Genomic DNA, 16447 nt, shown 5'->3' on the forward strand with positions numbered 1-16447 from the left:
TTATAGGAAAAAAAGCATTTTTTGTTTATGTAACTTCTAACTTTTATTTTTACACTTTTTAAAAACATTTTTATTACCTTTTTTTACTTGTCCCTCTAGGGGACATTTAGACTGATCACTGCTAGAATACATTACACTACCTACGTAGTGTAATGTATTCGAACGGTCATTGTGACGTGACAGTCACTCTGACAGGAAGACTATGAGGGGCTTCCGTACATGGCAGCCCGGAGGCGATCGTCTGGCCTTTGGTTTCGTGGCAATGCATGTAGGGGCTGCCAATCTGCTCTAAACTTCTTAAATGCGGCGATTGCAATCGACCGCCGCATCTAAGGGGTTAATTGCCAAAATCAGCGGTGATAGGCAACACGGAGAGCAGGGCAGACACCCTGCACAGTTAACCGCAGCTGCGGTGTAGGGCCACGCGGCGGTTAACCGATAAAGCGCGGACGTAACTGCACGCCCAGGGGTGTGAAGTTACTGCTCACCTGCATTTACGCCCAGGTGCGCGATGGGGTTAAAAAGACAGACCTACCATATAAGCAGAGAATTAACATATTATTGCACTGTCAACATACCTTCTCATCTCGAAAAGTAAAGAACTGTTTGAAAACATCACTCTCGGACACAAGAGGATGGCGGCACATTCGCGACATCCAAGCCTGTAACCTCTCCATGCGCATCTTAATAAATTCTTCTTCAAAACGACCTAATATACATAGAATAAATATAATTAAGAAAAACTCATATAAAAAAAAAGTTTCCGTTAATTTACGAGTATATTTTGGAAAAAAGGGTAATAGAGATAAAATATCATGCATAGAAAAAAATATGTAGTGCAAAGTAGAAATGGATGCTGCCCTTTACAACCAATCAGATTCTCTTTCAATTTACAAATGAGAATTAGAAAATAAAAGCAAGCACCTAATTGGTGGCCATGATCTTACATGACACCCTTCCAGTCTAACTGTACACACTCAAGTAGATCAAAAAAATCAGGCAGCACTCCAAAGATAATGAGCAAATTAGTGGTGGTGCTTTATTAGTCCATTAGTCAATGCAATGTTTCAGCTCAGCACAAGAGCCTTTCTCAACCACTTGCTTGAGAAAGGCTCTTGTGCGGAGCTGAAACGTTGCATTGACTAATGGACTAATAAAGATGTTTGGGTCTTATGGTCGCGACCCTGGCGGGCTTGCACCCATCCACAACTCTTTAGACTGTGCGGCTAACATCTTTTTGGTATTGTACGCACAAGGAGAGGAACCGGAACAGAAAGGAGGTAACAAGGTGTCTAGGGCTCGGAGCATGAACCACCTTGGTGATTTCACTCACACTGGGAGGGGAGAGAGGGTATCTGTGGGCCAGAGGCGGCTCAGGTACTAGATCCAGTGCTGGGAAGGAAACAAGAAAAAAATAGTAATTCAGGGTTACCAGAGATGCCCGTATCTAGGGTTGCTTTCCAGGAGAGTGATCAGGCCAATGTGCTGCAGCTTTCTCCTTTTCCTGACAAGCACAGAGTAGGATGTGTGGGGGAGGCAGGAGGGTAGAGACTTTAACAAGAGTATCCAGTTTGTGGTCCAGTCTAGGCCCAGGACATGAGAGACGGGGAAAGTACAGGAAGCACCCATACGTACTAAGAGGCTCAGGAGTCTCCAGGAAAAGGAGGTGACCAGCAATAGACAATTGAAAGAGAATCTGAAAAAAGGTGATGTTACTACTAAGGTAGTAGATGATTCTACAAAACCATTTCCTAATACAATGCTTAACAACTGTGATGGGCACAAAAGTCCTACATTGAATGCAAGTGATGTTCTAGAAATCAAAAGTTCAGAGGTTCTCTCAGTGAATGGGCAGAGAACACTGGCTTTAGGCTTTCTGCAGCACAATGCCATAAGTCACCAGGGTGCCCCAGCACAGGTTTGACAGCAGTGAAAGCAGTGTTAAAGTCATTATGTTCAATGTAGCCGGATACCCGATACCGGGTAGTGACTTTTGGCTGTCATTTGAGAACAGTAATTGGTTTGAGTACATTTAAAATGGCTTGTGCCATTTTCAATTCATGCAATCTAAAATGAATCATAACCATATGTAACTGGCCACAATATAGTTAATTTCTGGCATAAAGGCAATAATCCCTTTGGACTGGTGAGGAATTTTCATTGCATGTTGTTTGGGGAAATGTATCATGGATAGCAGAACCAAAAGCTGGCGGATATCAGTTGAAGAGACAGTGTGACTTTTCACATTAAGCCTAGATTATACAAGCTTCAAAAGATGTGCCAATGGAGATCAATTTATCCAAACTAAGTGCCATATTGAGGTGAATTAGGGGACAATGAACCATTTATAAGGTGTTTTCAAATCTTGGACATTTATTGCAAATCAACAGGAGATGAGAAAACCCCTTTAACATGTTTTGTTCTTCCCCCTTATCTCACTGTCCAGTCATCAGCAATGAATGTGCCTAATGAACACCATTCCCACAGTGAAGCACGGTAGTGGCAGCATCATGCGGTGTTGATGCTTTTCATCAGCAGGGAATGGAAAACTGTTGAGGGTTGAAGGAAAAATGGATGGCAGTAAATACAGGGTAATTTGTCTACCAGTGATTTATGACTGGGACAGAGGTTCACCTTCCAACAGGACAATAACCCTAAACATCCTGCTAATGCTGCACTGGAGTGGTTAAAGGGAAAACATGTACATGTCTTGGAATGGCCGAGTCTAAGCCCAGATATCAATCCAATATAGAATCTATGGCATGACTTGCAGACTGCTGTACACCAAAACAACCCATCTAACTTGAAGGAGTTGGAGAAGTTTTACCTGGAAGAATCGGCGAAAATCTAGATATGCTAATAAACACATACTCACAAGAGACTTGCATCAGTAAATGCAGCAAAAGGTGGCTCCACAAAGTACTGACAAAAATACTTCACAGGATATGTCATAAATGTCAGATAGATGCGGGTCTGACCTCTAGGACCCGCACCTATCTCTAGAATGGGGCCCCCTATACCCCGTTCTACTGCTTTGTGTTGTGGCTGAAGCGTGTGATTCGCTATGCTGTTTCCATAACTCCCATAGAACTGAATACTAGTTACAGAAACATCGTAGCTCACATGCTACGCTGCTTCCGTAACTGCCATTCACTACTATGGGTGTTACGGAACATGCGGGCATCAATCTGACATGTCATATCCTGTGGATATGTCATAAATGTCTCTGATGAGAAAACCCCTCTAAAGAGGCTCTGTCACCAGATTATAAGTGCCGTATCTCCTACATAATCTGATCGGCGCTGTAATGTAGATAACAGTGGTTTTTATTTTGAGTAAAAATAGCAAAGTTTTGTTTCAATTTGTATAATTAGGAATTATTTTAAAAAATGTATATATATCACAGAAGATTTCACTTGCATTGACCTCTGTCCCCAGTAGGGTTCACAATCTTATTTTCTGCAAACACACACTTTACAGGACATCAATTAAAGGAGTATTCCCATCTGGGACATTTATGGCATACTCACAGGCAGGGGCGTAGCTAAAGGCTCATGGGCCCTGGTGCAAAAGTTCTTCTTGGGCCCCCCCAAATTTCTTCTCATGGTCGACGGTCCGCAGCCTTCAGCTGCATCAATGGGTCTCCTAAGTGACTCAATGATGCAACACTAGCAGCCAGGGGCGTCACGAAGATCTTAAAATATCAGGGGCAATATATATATATATATATATATATATATATATATATATATATATATATGAGACAGCATATCTATAGCACTACGACCCTATAGATATTGATAGGATTAGATACATTGGCTCAGCAGACAGTATCACACATGATAGGCTTAGATACAGGGCCCATTCGCTGACATTGCGGCTCCAGCGTTGGACCCCGGAAACGTAAGTATAAGAATTATTTTGCTTTTTTATGTGTTACAAATTCTTTTTGGGTTTGTGTTTTTTTACTGGTTCGGATGTTGGACTACTTTGATGGCGCCGTTTTTTTATTCTCAATAAAATGGTTAATGAGGGTTCTGTATTTTTTTTTTTATTTCAATAAAATATTTTTTCTGTATATTTGTATTTTTTTTTAACTTTATTGCTACCGCCTTCGTAATTGTCGCCCCCACACAACCCTCATTAACCATTTTATTCAAAATAAAAAAAGCTGTCATCGAAGTAGTCCTCGAATCCAAAGTAGTCCAATGACCGAACCTGCAAAAAAACACAAGCAAACAAAAAAAAACATTAGTAACACCCATTGTAGGCTTAGATACAGGGCCCACGTCTGTTGGACTCTGTGTTTAAGCCCAACATGAGCTAGGCTTAGATACAGGGTCCAGCAGACAGGATCACACATGGGCCATGTATGTAAGCCTACCATGTGGTTGGCTTAGATACAGTGCCTAGCAGACACCCACTGGGACCCCCGGCTAATCAGCTATTTTGAAGGGGGAGCAGTGCTCGTACGAGCATTGCTTCCCCTTCATTCCGGTCACTTGTTCACTCTGTGAATCGCCGACACACCGCGATTGGATAAGAGATAGATAGATAGACTTTGTCTGTTATGCTAAACAGTCAGCCCTGAAGTGTGACTGCTCAGCATGACAGACATACACAGTGAAGGGGTTAATAGCTGCATTACTAGCTGCTACTTACATACATCGGGTGTGGGCTCAGAGAGCAGCAGGAGTCAGGATTCCTGGGAGGAGCAGACATACACACCATCTTCTTGCTGTAGCCATTCCTTTCCCTCTGCACAGGCCACGAGGAAGAGGGAAACAGCTACAAGCGAGCTGATTGGGTGGACAGCACAGTGGGCGGGCAAGAGTCTTCCCCCTCCGTGCAATGACTATTTCACCGCCGAGCTGCCACCAATGCTTTAAAATACATTACTGGGTCTCTTTTGTACCCCAGCAGGGACCCAGCAATGCAGAGGAATCATTGTAGCACTACTGTGCTACTGCGGTGAGGGGTGCCTGCGGGCCCCCCCTAGCTGGGGGCCCGGTCGCAGTTGCGACCGCTGCGAACCCTATAGCTACGCCACTGCTCACAGGTAATGTCTTATATGACCGGTAGATCCAGGTCCCACACCTATCTCTTGAACAGGGCCCCCTGACCTCCGTTCTACCTTCTGCCGCTGTCTCTGTGACCCAGTCACTGAGTTATGAGGTTGCCGGTTTTCACGGAAAAGGCCGAGCTCATTTTGCTACTCTGTTATCGGAACTACTATAAAAATTTGTGGAAGATCCGAAAAATAGCGAAGCACAGCCAGTTACGCAGTTTCTGGAACTTGGAAGCTACTGATGCCTGATGAAGACCACAGTGCGTGGTTGAAACGCGTTGCAGCAACTGAATGAATTTTACATTGTTTTAATGGTATATCGAATAAAATCGTTATTAAGAAAATCCTGACGATTTTGTGAGGATATCAGTACAATTCACACCTGAGCGCCCGTCCAGAGGAGCAGCTTTTTCTTTCCAATTTGCATTAAGAAGAATATAAGGGAATTGCTGAGAGGAATAGCAGTTCTCTAATATACAAGATTCTCCAGGGGTAAACCTTTATTTCACTCCAAGGAGTGGCAGTGATGTGAGCTAGTCGTCGAGTATGAGTAAAGTCTTGATTGCTTTAGTCTAGATGTTTTTTTTTCTTCTTTTAAAATGATTATTGCGAAGCTTGATATTATTATCTTAAGGTTAAAATAGAACACTGGCTTTCACGGTTTGCCACAGCCGTACTCTCTCTCTTGCTAAAGCAAAATATCTCCTGTGAGCAAAGTTCTTTTCCGGTCTGGTCTTTCTGAGTCATCTGGCATAGACACGAAAGGAAAAACAGTCTCCTGAGCCAGACATAATGTAGAAAACACATGCTGTTAGTTTCATGCAACCTGTGGCTCACTCAAACTATTACTCATTACAAGTTCCCAGTATGACCGGTCAGCTGGGAGAAGTGGTTCCAAAAGAGGTGACAATCTACACTATGGCCTAAGACCCCAATATCCAGAACCTAATAGAAGGCCAAGACCCCAACGTCATTTCTAACTGCTCTTTAAAGAGAACCTATCAGTTGAGAGGAAGGAAAAAAAAAAACCTCAGAAGTTAACAGTATAAATTAAATTTAAGAATTATTTCCTATACATGTGATTAGCATTTCCCTCAGTATTACAGGGACTCAGCTTTTACTTTCATTTCAGCAGAGTGAGTTCCATTTTGTCGATTTGTTGGTCCTTAGAACACAATGGTGGAATAGTTTCACCTACATTTCCCACAAAATTCACCAAAAGTGAATTAAACCTGGCAAATTAATTCCCCAATGGATCCTACGGGTCCTTTTACACCGGCCCATTTTGGCAGTAAAAAAGAGTGCCAATCAACGGCATCATCTATTCTCAGTAATGCATGGGGACGAGCGCTCGTTACTGCGATTGCTCGTCCCCATACATTTCTATCAATATTTTCTGCTGCAGAAACGATACGATCAGCCGATGAACGTATCAGCCGGTTCATCGGCTGATACTTGCCCTGTTTACACATTTTCCCGATAATTGGCCCTTGTCAAAGGGCCCAATTGGGAGTCAAGAGAAAACTTTACTTCCCCCTAGCCAAGAGGTTTAACTTTGCTTTATGCAAAATATTGTTATTTTATCAGTCATGTAATAAGATCCTCCTGTGTATTATGCAGCCCAGCTAAAGGAGGAGGAGACAGCTGCTTTTAAAGGGTTAATCTCTGGCTGGATTCACACAGATACAGAAGCAGGAACACAAGATATCCCATGAGTGACAGGTTTCCCTTCCCTCTACTGCGGCTTCCAAAACGTCTAGTGAAAGACTCTTCAGAAAAACCAGCAGCTTCCTCCTCTGACTAAGGGCCAGTTCACACTGAGTTTTTTAACACTTTTTTTTTTTGAAGCGTGGGAAAACGCGCCAAAAAACGTCCGAAAACGCCTCCCATTGATTTCAATGGGAGGCGGAGGCGTTTTTATGTATCTTCAGGCGTTTACGCCTCTGACCTACCATTGACATTGGCGTTTTTTGCCCGCGACCCTCAAATGGCCACAGGCGAAAAACGCCGCCAAATCGGCGTGCAGGCAGAGCAAAATGTGCCTCAAAATTCCAAACTGAAATTTTGAGGCAGATTTTCTGCCTGCAAAAAACTCTGTGTAAACCCGGCCTTATAATACACCGGATAACGATCTTACATAATTGCTAATATAGAAACATTTGGAATGAAGTAAAATAGCAGCAGAGATCTTCACGGTGTACACATGCTGCACAAGGAGTCTCACCCTGCACCCTAGTCTCTCTCAGCTCAGAAGCAGAAAGTCTCAGAGCGGTCAAATTCTAGTGAGACTGACAGCCGACTAAACGGTCTCAGCTCCTATAGGGCCAGAGCTTTTTCACCAAATTACAGAGAAAATATTTGAAGTTTCTCCTTTCTTCATAAATTTTCAAAATTAGTAATAGGTCGCATTTTGCTACGATTTCACGGTAATTAACAGCAAATTGACCGCACTGTCTGAATATACCCTTAAAGTGGCTCTGTCACCAGATTATAAGTGCCCTATCTCCTACATAATGTGATTGGCGCTGTAATGTAGATAACAGCAGTGGTTTTATTTTGAAAAACGATCATTTTTTAGCAAGTTATGAGCTAGTTTAGATTTATGCTAATGAGTTTCTCAATGGACAACTGGGCGTGTTTTTACTTTTTACCAACTGGGTGTTGTACAAAGGAGTGTATGAGGCTGACCAATCAGTGACCAATCAGTGACTAATCAGCATCATACACTTCTCATTGTTCCACAGCACAGTGTGATTGTGAAGTGAAATAAGCTGGGCTGGAACAATGAGAAGTGTATGATGCCGATTGGTCACTGGTTGGTCAGCGTCATACACTCCTCTGTTCAACACCCAGTTGGTAAAAAGTAAAAACACGCCCTGTTGTCTATTAAGAAACTCATTAGCATAAATCTAAACTAGCTCATAACTTGCTAAAAAATTATCGTTTTTCAAAATTAAAACCACTGCTGTTACCTACATTACAGCGCCAATCAGATTATGTAGGAGATAGGGCACTTATAATGTGGTGACAGAGCTTATTTAATTAACTAAGCCAGCTGGTTCTACTGCACATAGTGAATGGCCCCCGAACTCCAATTGCAGGTGCTGCAAGAGAACACGAGGTCTCGGTTATCCTCTGGAAGTAATCAATAGTGGTTTATATTCAAATACTGCAGGCAGAGATTTTGAAAGCCATGAGGAAGGGACTTGAAAAATGTATTTAAAAACTGCACACATTTTCACCATACAATGAATAAACTTTTAGGGGTGAAATAAAAGCTGTGTATATGCCAGTTTCTAAAAAAACAAATCACAAGGAACAAAAGTGAAAAGCATCTATCCAAATATGCTGAGTTATCAACTATAGTGTGAAACCTCCAGGAAAGGGATTTCCTTGTGTTAGCATTACATTTTTGGTACATCCTTGTATTGTGACAATGCTTGCAATAAATCTGTGCAAGACTAAAAAGTATATTAGGGTCTATGTGACGGTCACAGAAACGCAAGTGCACAGAAATAAATGGCAAGAGTAAACTCTTAACTCTACAACAAATAAAATGTATAAACCAACAAAACAGTCCTCAGATTCAATACAGGGGCACTGATAAAAGAGAGAAGGCCCAAACAAATGCTGTTCACTATAGAAAAGCACATAGCTGAAGAGTATTGCTCATGTTCAACAAAAGTAGAGGGACAATATAAAAGCAAGGTAGAAGAAGATTTACATGTTGTTATCTCTTCAGAAGTTTTAAAAACCAATAACGAACAACAAAAAATGAAACAACCAACAGTGCTTCTTACGCGATTGTGACCCAAGAGCCAAGGGTCAGTAAGACTAGGTTCACACCTAGCTAGGGCCCATTTTACAAACACTCCTGTCGCATACGATGAATGTATCCATAGGCCCCAATCACCCGTCGTATGGCAAAAGAGTGTCCTTTTGGCATATGACGGGCTGTTATTAATAGTTGGCATACCTTTTTTGAGGGGTATGAAACTGCATAATAGATTTCAGTATTCCAAACAAAAGGTATACAGTAAAATACAAAAGCAAAAAAACATATACCATGGTATACGCGGTTTTTTTTTTGTTTTTTTTCAATGGGGGCCTAAAAGTGTGTATACCTATAAGGTGGGAGTTGACGCAGCTTTTCTTTAGAGGTATACATCGGGAGATCCTGCCAATGTATACATCCGAAATAGGGCTCTGACATGGTGTGAACAGAGCCTGAGGCATATGTTGTTTTTTTTTTACTGTGTACTGCACAAAAAAAAGAAAAAAAACTACTTATTCTGCTAGAACAGGATGCAGCAGGATAGCCATAGAGTTCGATCCTGTAGACATTGACTTATATTGTTAAAAAAACAACAACAAAAACAAAACAAACAATATATGTCTGGATTGATGAATGATACCGATTTTCAGTCGCCGAAAATTTTTGCAACAAAATCTGCCACATGTGAATGCATACTTAGGGTATCCCTGGTTATATTAGTCTGACATTTTTTTTCCGGCTACCAACAGTTGTGAAGCCACACGCAGTTCCTGAGTCACTGTAGCGAAGACACCTGTACAGATTGACTAAAAATAATTCGGAGTTGTTGGTAGATATTAGATAAGGTCTTAATACAAGGGTACATTCACACGTGGCATATTTGTTGCCGAAATTTCTGCAACAGTCCCATACATCTAAATGGGGTTTGTAAAATCCATGCACATCTGCAGAAGCAGACCATTCAGATGTATAGAATGGATTGTCAGCCTGCATCAAATCTGCCACATGTGAACACACCCAGTATGTCAAACCTGATCGCAATTCTTAAAACGTTACCTGTGACTTGTTTGTCTGGAAGAGAAGGAATAGGAATAGCTAAGCCAAACTTCACCAAGAGACGCTCATACAGCCAATCAAAGTGCTTGTATCTGTGGTTTACTGCCCGATTTGTGCTCTAGAAGAGATAAAGAATGAGCTGTAAACAAAAGAGCAGAATTACTGAAATCAAGACCTTCTGACAGTGGAGTCAGGTGGTAGGTGGTAGGTGGTGGAAGAAGTTTTGAGACTATGGATTCAGACCATGGAGGGGGCATTAAGTTGGCCACTTTCACATATGTCAATTGGCTGATATCTTGAATTTCAGACAAGCATTCATTATCTGTCTGGTTGAACTGGAAAAATGTGTCACCATGTATTTTTGTTCGCATTACAATATTAATGTATTTTATATAGGAGTATAATGATAATTAGGCGAAAAATGTCAGTTTATTATCTTGCAAGATGCAGCTTACTTACCGTTGGTGTTAGCTGATATTCTATATAACTCTTCAGACCGTACATTTTGGTTCCCTTACGTGGATCAGCTACAACACAGTCAAACGTTGAAGTTGGGTAGACCCACATTGGCCCATAATCTCCCATCTGGAAAAGCCATGCCATGTTAATCAGGTTTTAAATTTTAGTAACATTCTTAAAAAGAATAGTGTTAAGGGTGCATTCACATTAGGCAGTAATAGTGTGGCAAATCAATGCACGGTTAGGGGGAATTAACATGCTGCAGATGTTTAGTGCGGATTTGGCACTAAAACTCTGCAGCAATTTACAGTAGAATACAGGAGGATGGAGTTATAAAAAACCCCTCTACATGTAAATGAAAACATCTGCACGGAATTGAGGGTGAGCTGCAGATTTTTTTTATTTACATGTCAATTCTGATGCAGAATTGTAGTGCAACGCATAGGGTGAAATCTGCACCACCGTAACAACCTGTACAATACATTTCTAACATCATGTTTTTTTTAATTAATTTTAAAAAAAATTATAAAAACTGAAGCAGATTTGCTTTTTTTCTATAATAAAAAAGTAAAAATTCTAAAGTTGATGTGCCAAAAGATGGCACATAAATAGAATACAAGTAAAAAAACAAAGCCTTATACAGCTACATCAAGCAGAATTGAAAAAAAGTTATGCAAAGTGGCAAGGTAAAAAAACCTTTTCATGTCCTCAAGGCTAAAACTGGCCCGCCAATCAAGAAACTGATATTTTTGGAGTAAGTATTGCAAAACGTCATTTAAAAAAAAAAAAAATAAAATAAAGTGATGCAATGGTCGGTTATTAGAAAAAAAATAAATAATAATTTAACCACAGTGTTTTTCGGCTGTGATTTTGCAATACTTATGCCCAAAAAAACTGCACATATAAATTACACCCGACTCGAAGTCCTATAATTTTCACCAAATGTAGATCACATGTGCACAGTCAAGATATAATATGCCTTCTAGTTTGAAGAATTTAAGGTTGCTTGTACACCAGTCAGTATTGTGTCGTTTTTTTTCCCTGGGAATATCACACAGTGGCAAAAAAACACTGCGGCTATACAAAACTGAGACAAAACTGCCAACTGTTAAGGGACGTTTAGGCCGGGTTCCCACAGGTCGGATACCCTGTATAAAAACCACGCCACGTATCGGCCTGGAACACGGAGCATCTGAAAAACTGCACCATGTCATGGCACATTTTTTGGGCCGGAATTTCCGCTGAAGAAAGTAGAAAAAATTAAAATGGGAACACCTGCAACAGAAAATCAACGAAAACGCAGCATAAATTGACATGCTGCAGATTTAAATTCCGCACCACAGATCAATTTCTTATTGTTTTCACTGGATTTTTTTTTCGCAGCGTGGGCATGGGATTTTCCAAATCTCATCCACTTTGCGGCTACTGTAAATGCTGCGGAATTTGCGAACAGAAAATTCCACAGCGATTGCGCTACGTAGGAACCTTGCCTTAAACTTTTAACCTTTAGCAGCAGAACACACTAGTAGAGAAAAACTTACAATTATGGAGATTTTTTCTTTTGGTTTCGTGGTCTGTTTGGATAACAGAAACTGTTCAATACCAGACTTTCCAAAACCAGGAAATCTAACAAATGAAAACAAAACATGTAAGAATGGTGTCAGTGCTAAGGCTTTGTTCACATCTTCGTCGGGACTTTGTACATCGGTTCCGTCTGAGATTTCCGTCAGGGGGATCCATGAACGGAATACAAACTGAAACAAACAGAAACCATAGGTTTCCGTTGCATCACTATCGATTTCAATGGTGACTGATCCGGTGCAAATGGTTTCCATTTCTCACCGTTGTGTAAGGGTTCCATCGTTTTGACGGAATCATTACTGTAGACGACTGTCAAAACTATGAAACCCTTACACAACGGTGACAAACGGAAACCATTTGCACCAGATCCATCACCATTGAAATCAATGGTGATGCAAACAGAAACCTATGGTTTCCATTTGGATGCCATTCATGGGTTTCCCTGACGGAACCCATGAAAGGAGTCCCAACGCAGATGTGAACGAAGCCTAAAATGTACATAAGCATGTTGATAATGTTTTAAAGATTAGAATTTTAAACTCTGTTTATTGTATACAATATACAAATGACAATCATAATAGACATTGCAGAGGATACAAAAAGCCATACTAATATACAGAAACCTGCGACAAAAACAAAAACAGTCCTGCTCCAACACACGTCACATTTTAGCCAAGAGTGTCACATAGATAAAGAGGAATAATCCAAAGTAGAACAAACAAGGTCACTGCACGCAGGCGGGAAAAGGTACATGAAAATATATAAATTATATAAAACAGATGACAAAATAAATTAAAAAAAATAATGAAACGAAAGAATCCAGCATGAAGCAATGCATGAATCAGAAGGAGAACAGGATATGGTACATAATCGGAAGTCAATAAATCACACAATGCGTTTTGTGGTAAGGAAGCTCGAAGGTCGCCCACGCTAAAGGAGGTATGAGAAGATGAGCACCAACCTCCACAGACTTTCATAAACTTATGTTGACATCCTCTGGGTTTATACACCAAATTTTCACATGGGACTATAGAATTGATAATTTTTTTCCACTGGGAAATCCCCGGAGAGAGTTCACCCATCCAACGAATGCTTATCGCTTACCTGGTTAAGAACAAGGCTTCACGGAGAAAAACTCCCTCATAGTGGGACCAGACATCAAATGTAATCAGCCCTAATAAACATAGTCCAGGTTCACAAGGAACCAATCTGTTCAGAATCGAGGAGAGCAGGTTTGTTACTTCTCTCCAAAAGTGTGCTATGACTGGACACAACCAAATCATGTGTTCAAAATAAGCCTGTTCTTGGCAGCATCGAAGGCAATTTGAGCTAGATGCTCTGCACATATGGAGTAGCCTAGTCGGTGTAATATAACATCTGTGTAGAATTTGTGTTTTAGTGTGTGAAGGAAAACATAGAAACATACAGCCAATTTAAAAGCGGACTGTAATTCTGCAATTTGGAATATCAAAAGGTGTCTGTTGGACCCTTTCATGTGAATAGAGTGTCGGCCGAAAAAAACGTTCGTTTTTTTCGGTCGTTTTGCATCCGTTTTTTACCTGTCCGTCTTAAAAACGGATGAATTTAATTTGTAAATTTTTTGCCACACATTTCTCTCTAGATAATGCCACATACTGCCCTCTTCAGATACTGCCATGGCCCCCTGTAGGTAATGCCACACAGCCCCACTGTAGGCAATGTCACACAGCCCCCTCCTGTAGGTAGTGCCACACAGCCCCCCCTGTAGGTAGTGCCACACAGCCCCCCCTGTAGGTAGTGCCACACAGCCCCCCGTAGGTAATGCCACACAGCCCCCCCGTAGGTAATGCCACACAGCCCCCCCGTAGGTAATGCCACACAGCCCGCCCTGTAGGTAATGCCACACAGCCCGCCCTGTAGGTAATGCCACACAGCCCCCTTGTTGGTAATGCCACACAGCCCCCTGTTGGTAATGCCACACAGCCCCCCTGTAGGTAGTTCTACACAGCACCCATTTACATAGCATCCACCATAGATGGCACCCCCCTACCTTCCTGCAGATAGTGCCACTGTAGGGGATTGTTCCAGGAGAAGTCCCTAACTTCAATGTTCATATATGGAGAGTGAAGTCAGCGCCGGGAATTCCGTTTCAGGAGTAGGGGAACGCGCCAGGAGAAGTCCCTGCCGTCATTGTCAATATATAGACAGTGAAGTTAGGGACTTCTCCTGGAGCGGAATCCCCGGCCACAGCTTCGTCAAAGCGGTTGCCGGGGATTGGGGATTCTGCTCCTACAGGGAGCAAACAAATACCCTCCTCCTCACAGTGTGAAGTGCATGTGGGGAGGAGAAGAGAGCGAACGAGCGGCAGAAAAAACGGCCGTGTGTCGGATCACATCAGAGTGACAGCCGTTCTTTACATGGCCCCATCGACTTCTATGGGAGCCGGGAGATCGCCCGAAAATAGAGCACGCCCCAGTTTTTCACGGCCCCATTTAGGGTCTATTGTTCATACAACAGCCGTCACACGGCCGGGAACCTCTGTCGTGTGAATAGGGTCTTAAAATGTTGCCCATAGTGACCATTTATGTACGTAGGGAGGGTTACACAAGAAAAAATATATGTATAATGAACATAAGCAAGTATTAGGCATGTGCAGTGAACACATTGTAAAACAATTCACAGTTAAAGCGTAACGAACTTTTCTGATGACTTTTTCTAGTATATGCTTTCATATGTGTGTACGTGAAGAATAACACTATTTTTGATCATGATATTTACTTGTATTGTGCATTTTTTAACAGTTTTCCACTCTATCTTTAATTCTCAGTTTTCTGAGCTGGTGGGTGGGGCCTAACCACTATCATGTCTGCCATACACAGCACACAGAGAAGAGAACATCCTGGTCCCCTATCTCTAAATATAACATATATAGTCATACTCCCCTAGAACTCCATTATGGAGCAATCCCTGGTTGTCTAACCTTGAGTCTCTGCCGGGTGTGGCCATATGGACTGGGGCGGGGGTCAGGTTTCTGGGTCAATTATACATTTATACATATATAAAGATAGTGGTTTTGTATCCTTTTCTGAGCTTGAGGAGCGGTTTGGAGTCTCGAGAAAGGCCTTCTTTCACTATCTCTCATTATTTGATTCTATTATAAGTGCAAGAGACTTTCTGATACAGTCTCATTTTATACACCGGATCTACTATACAGCGGTCAGATAACAGAGAATTGGAGCCCGTTTTGGATAGAGGCTTTAGGTGTCAATCCGATGTTGGCACATACCTCCATTGTATATGGCTATGTTCTAAGATTTTGCCCTTTTGGTCTGAGGTATTGGAGTTCCTTCATGTTCACTTTGAATTCTCTAGGCCCCCACCCATGTGTGCCTCTTAGGCATTATGAATGAGGTTATACAGGACCATTATGATAAAATATGTTTTTGCTTTGTTCTGTTTTGTGCTAGAAAGTTTATGAATATGCCTTGGAAAGCCACGACGTGACAGAGTTTGGTACACTGGATGCAGCTAGTAAATGAATATGTACCTATGTATCAAAAATTGTATCTCAACAGGAAATGCCCTGACAAATTTGGAAAGATTTAGTCTAGGTGGTTGGAGACCTCAGACACTGCAGTCTAATTCATACTTATATTAAAACGCTGGGATGGGAACAATTTGGGATGAATGGAGCACTAGGTCAAACGGAGTGCGACTGTTTCCTTTTTGGGCAATAAATACGGCCACCTTCGTCTTATTTAACCCCTTCCCGACATTTGACGTATCCATACGCCAAAGTCGGGTAGGGGGAAGTATGGAGCGTGCTGGAGCACGATCCCGCTCGTTTAGTTAAATGCCGCAGTCAATAGCGACTGCAACATTTAAATTGTTAGAAAGAGGGGGCGACCCTCTCTAACAGGTCATCACGCAATCGAGCGGGGGGGGCGGGGCGATGGTTGCTATGGCTGCCTGGGGCCATCTTTGTGCTCCTATTAAGCGCTGCCTCCGGCAGGGCTTACTAGAAGCCTGTCAGAATCACGATATACTGCAATACATTAGTATTGCAGTATATTATGCAAGCGATCTAACGATCGCTGGTTGAAGTCCCCTAGGGGGACTAATAAAAAAAAGTAAAAATGAGTAAAATAGTGTTTTTTTTATGTAAAAAAAATAAAAAGTTAAAAGTTTCAAAAAAAAAACCTTTTCCCATTTCCCCCCTAGAGCATAGTAAAAAAATAAATAAACATAATTGGTATCGCCGCGTCCGTAAAAGTCTGAACTATTACAATAGATCATTATTTAACCCGCACGGTGTACGCCGTAAAAAAAATTTAATGTTTAAAAGTGATCAAAACGTCGCATGTACCCCAAAATGGTATCATTAGAAACTACAGCTTAGCCAGCAAAAAATAAGCCCTCATACCACTTAATCAACGGAAAAATAAAAAGGTTATGGCTCTCGGAATTTGACGTCACAAAAGAAAATTTTATTTTTTACACTTAGGATTTTACTTGTAAAAGTAGTAAAA

The 16447-nt window shown here is 41.5% G+C and overlaps 1 protein-coding gene across 1 annotated transcript in view; it reads right to left on the minus strand.

The window, feature by feature from the left end:
• The window catches only part of SNX9 (sorting nexin 9), a 154701-nt gene that overhangs the window by 41636 nt on the left and 96618 nt on the right, over window positions 1-16447 (minus strand). Inside the window, exons 7-10 of the mRNA XM_075862664.1 lie at window positions 11900-11984; window positions 10359-10484; window positions 9900-10017; window positions 579-709 (exon numbers count right to left, since the gene is read on the minus strand). Of these exons, the coding sequence (XP_075718779.1) occupies window positions 579-709; window positions 9900-10017; window positions 10359-10484; window positions 11900-11984 (460 nt within the window). The remainder of the gene's footprint in view (window positions 1-578; window positions 710-9899; window positions 10018-10358; window positions 10485-11899; window positions 11985-16447) is intronic.

Source organism: Rhinoderma darwinii, chromosome 4 (assembly GCF_050947455.1).
Source record: "Rhinoderma darwinii isolate aRhiDar2 chromosome 4, aRhiDar2.hap1, whole genome shotgun sequence".
NCBI classification, from domain to species: domain Eukaryota; kingdom Metazoa; phylum Chordata; class Amphibia; order Anura; family Rhinodermatidae; genus Rhinoderma; species Rhinoderma darwinii.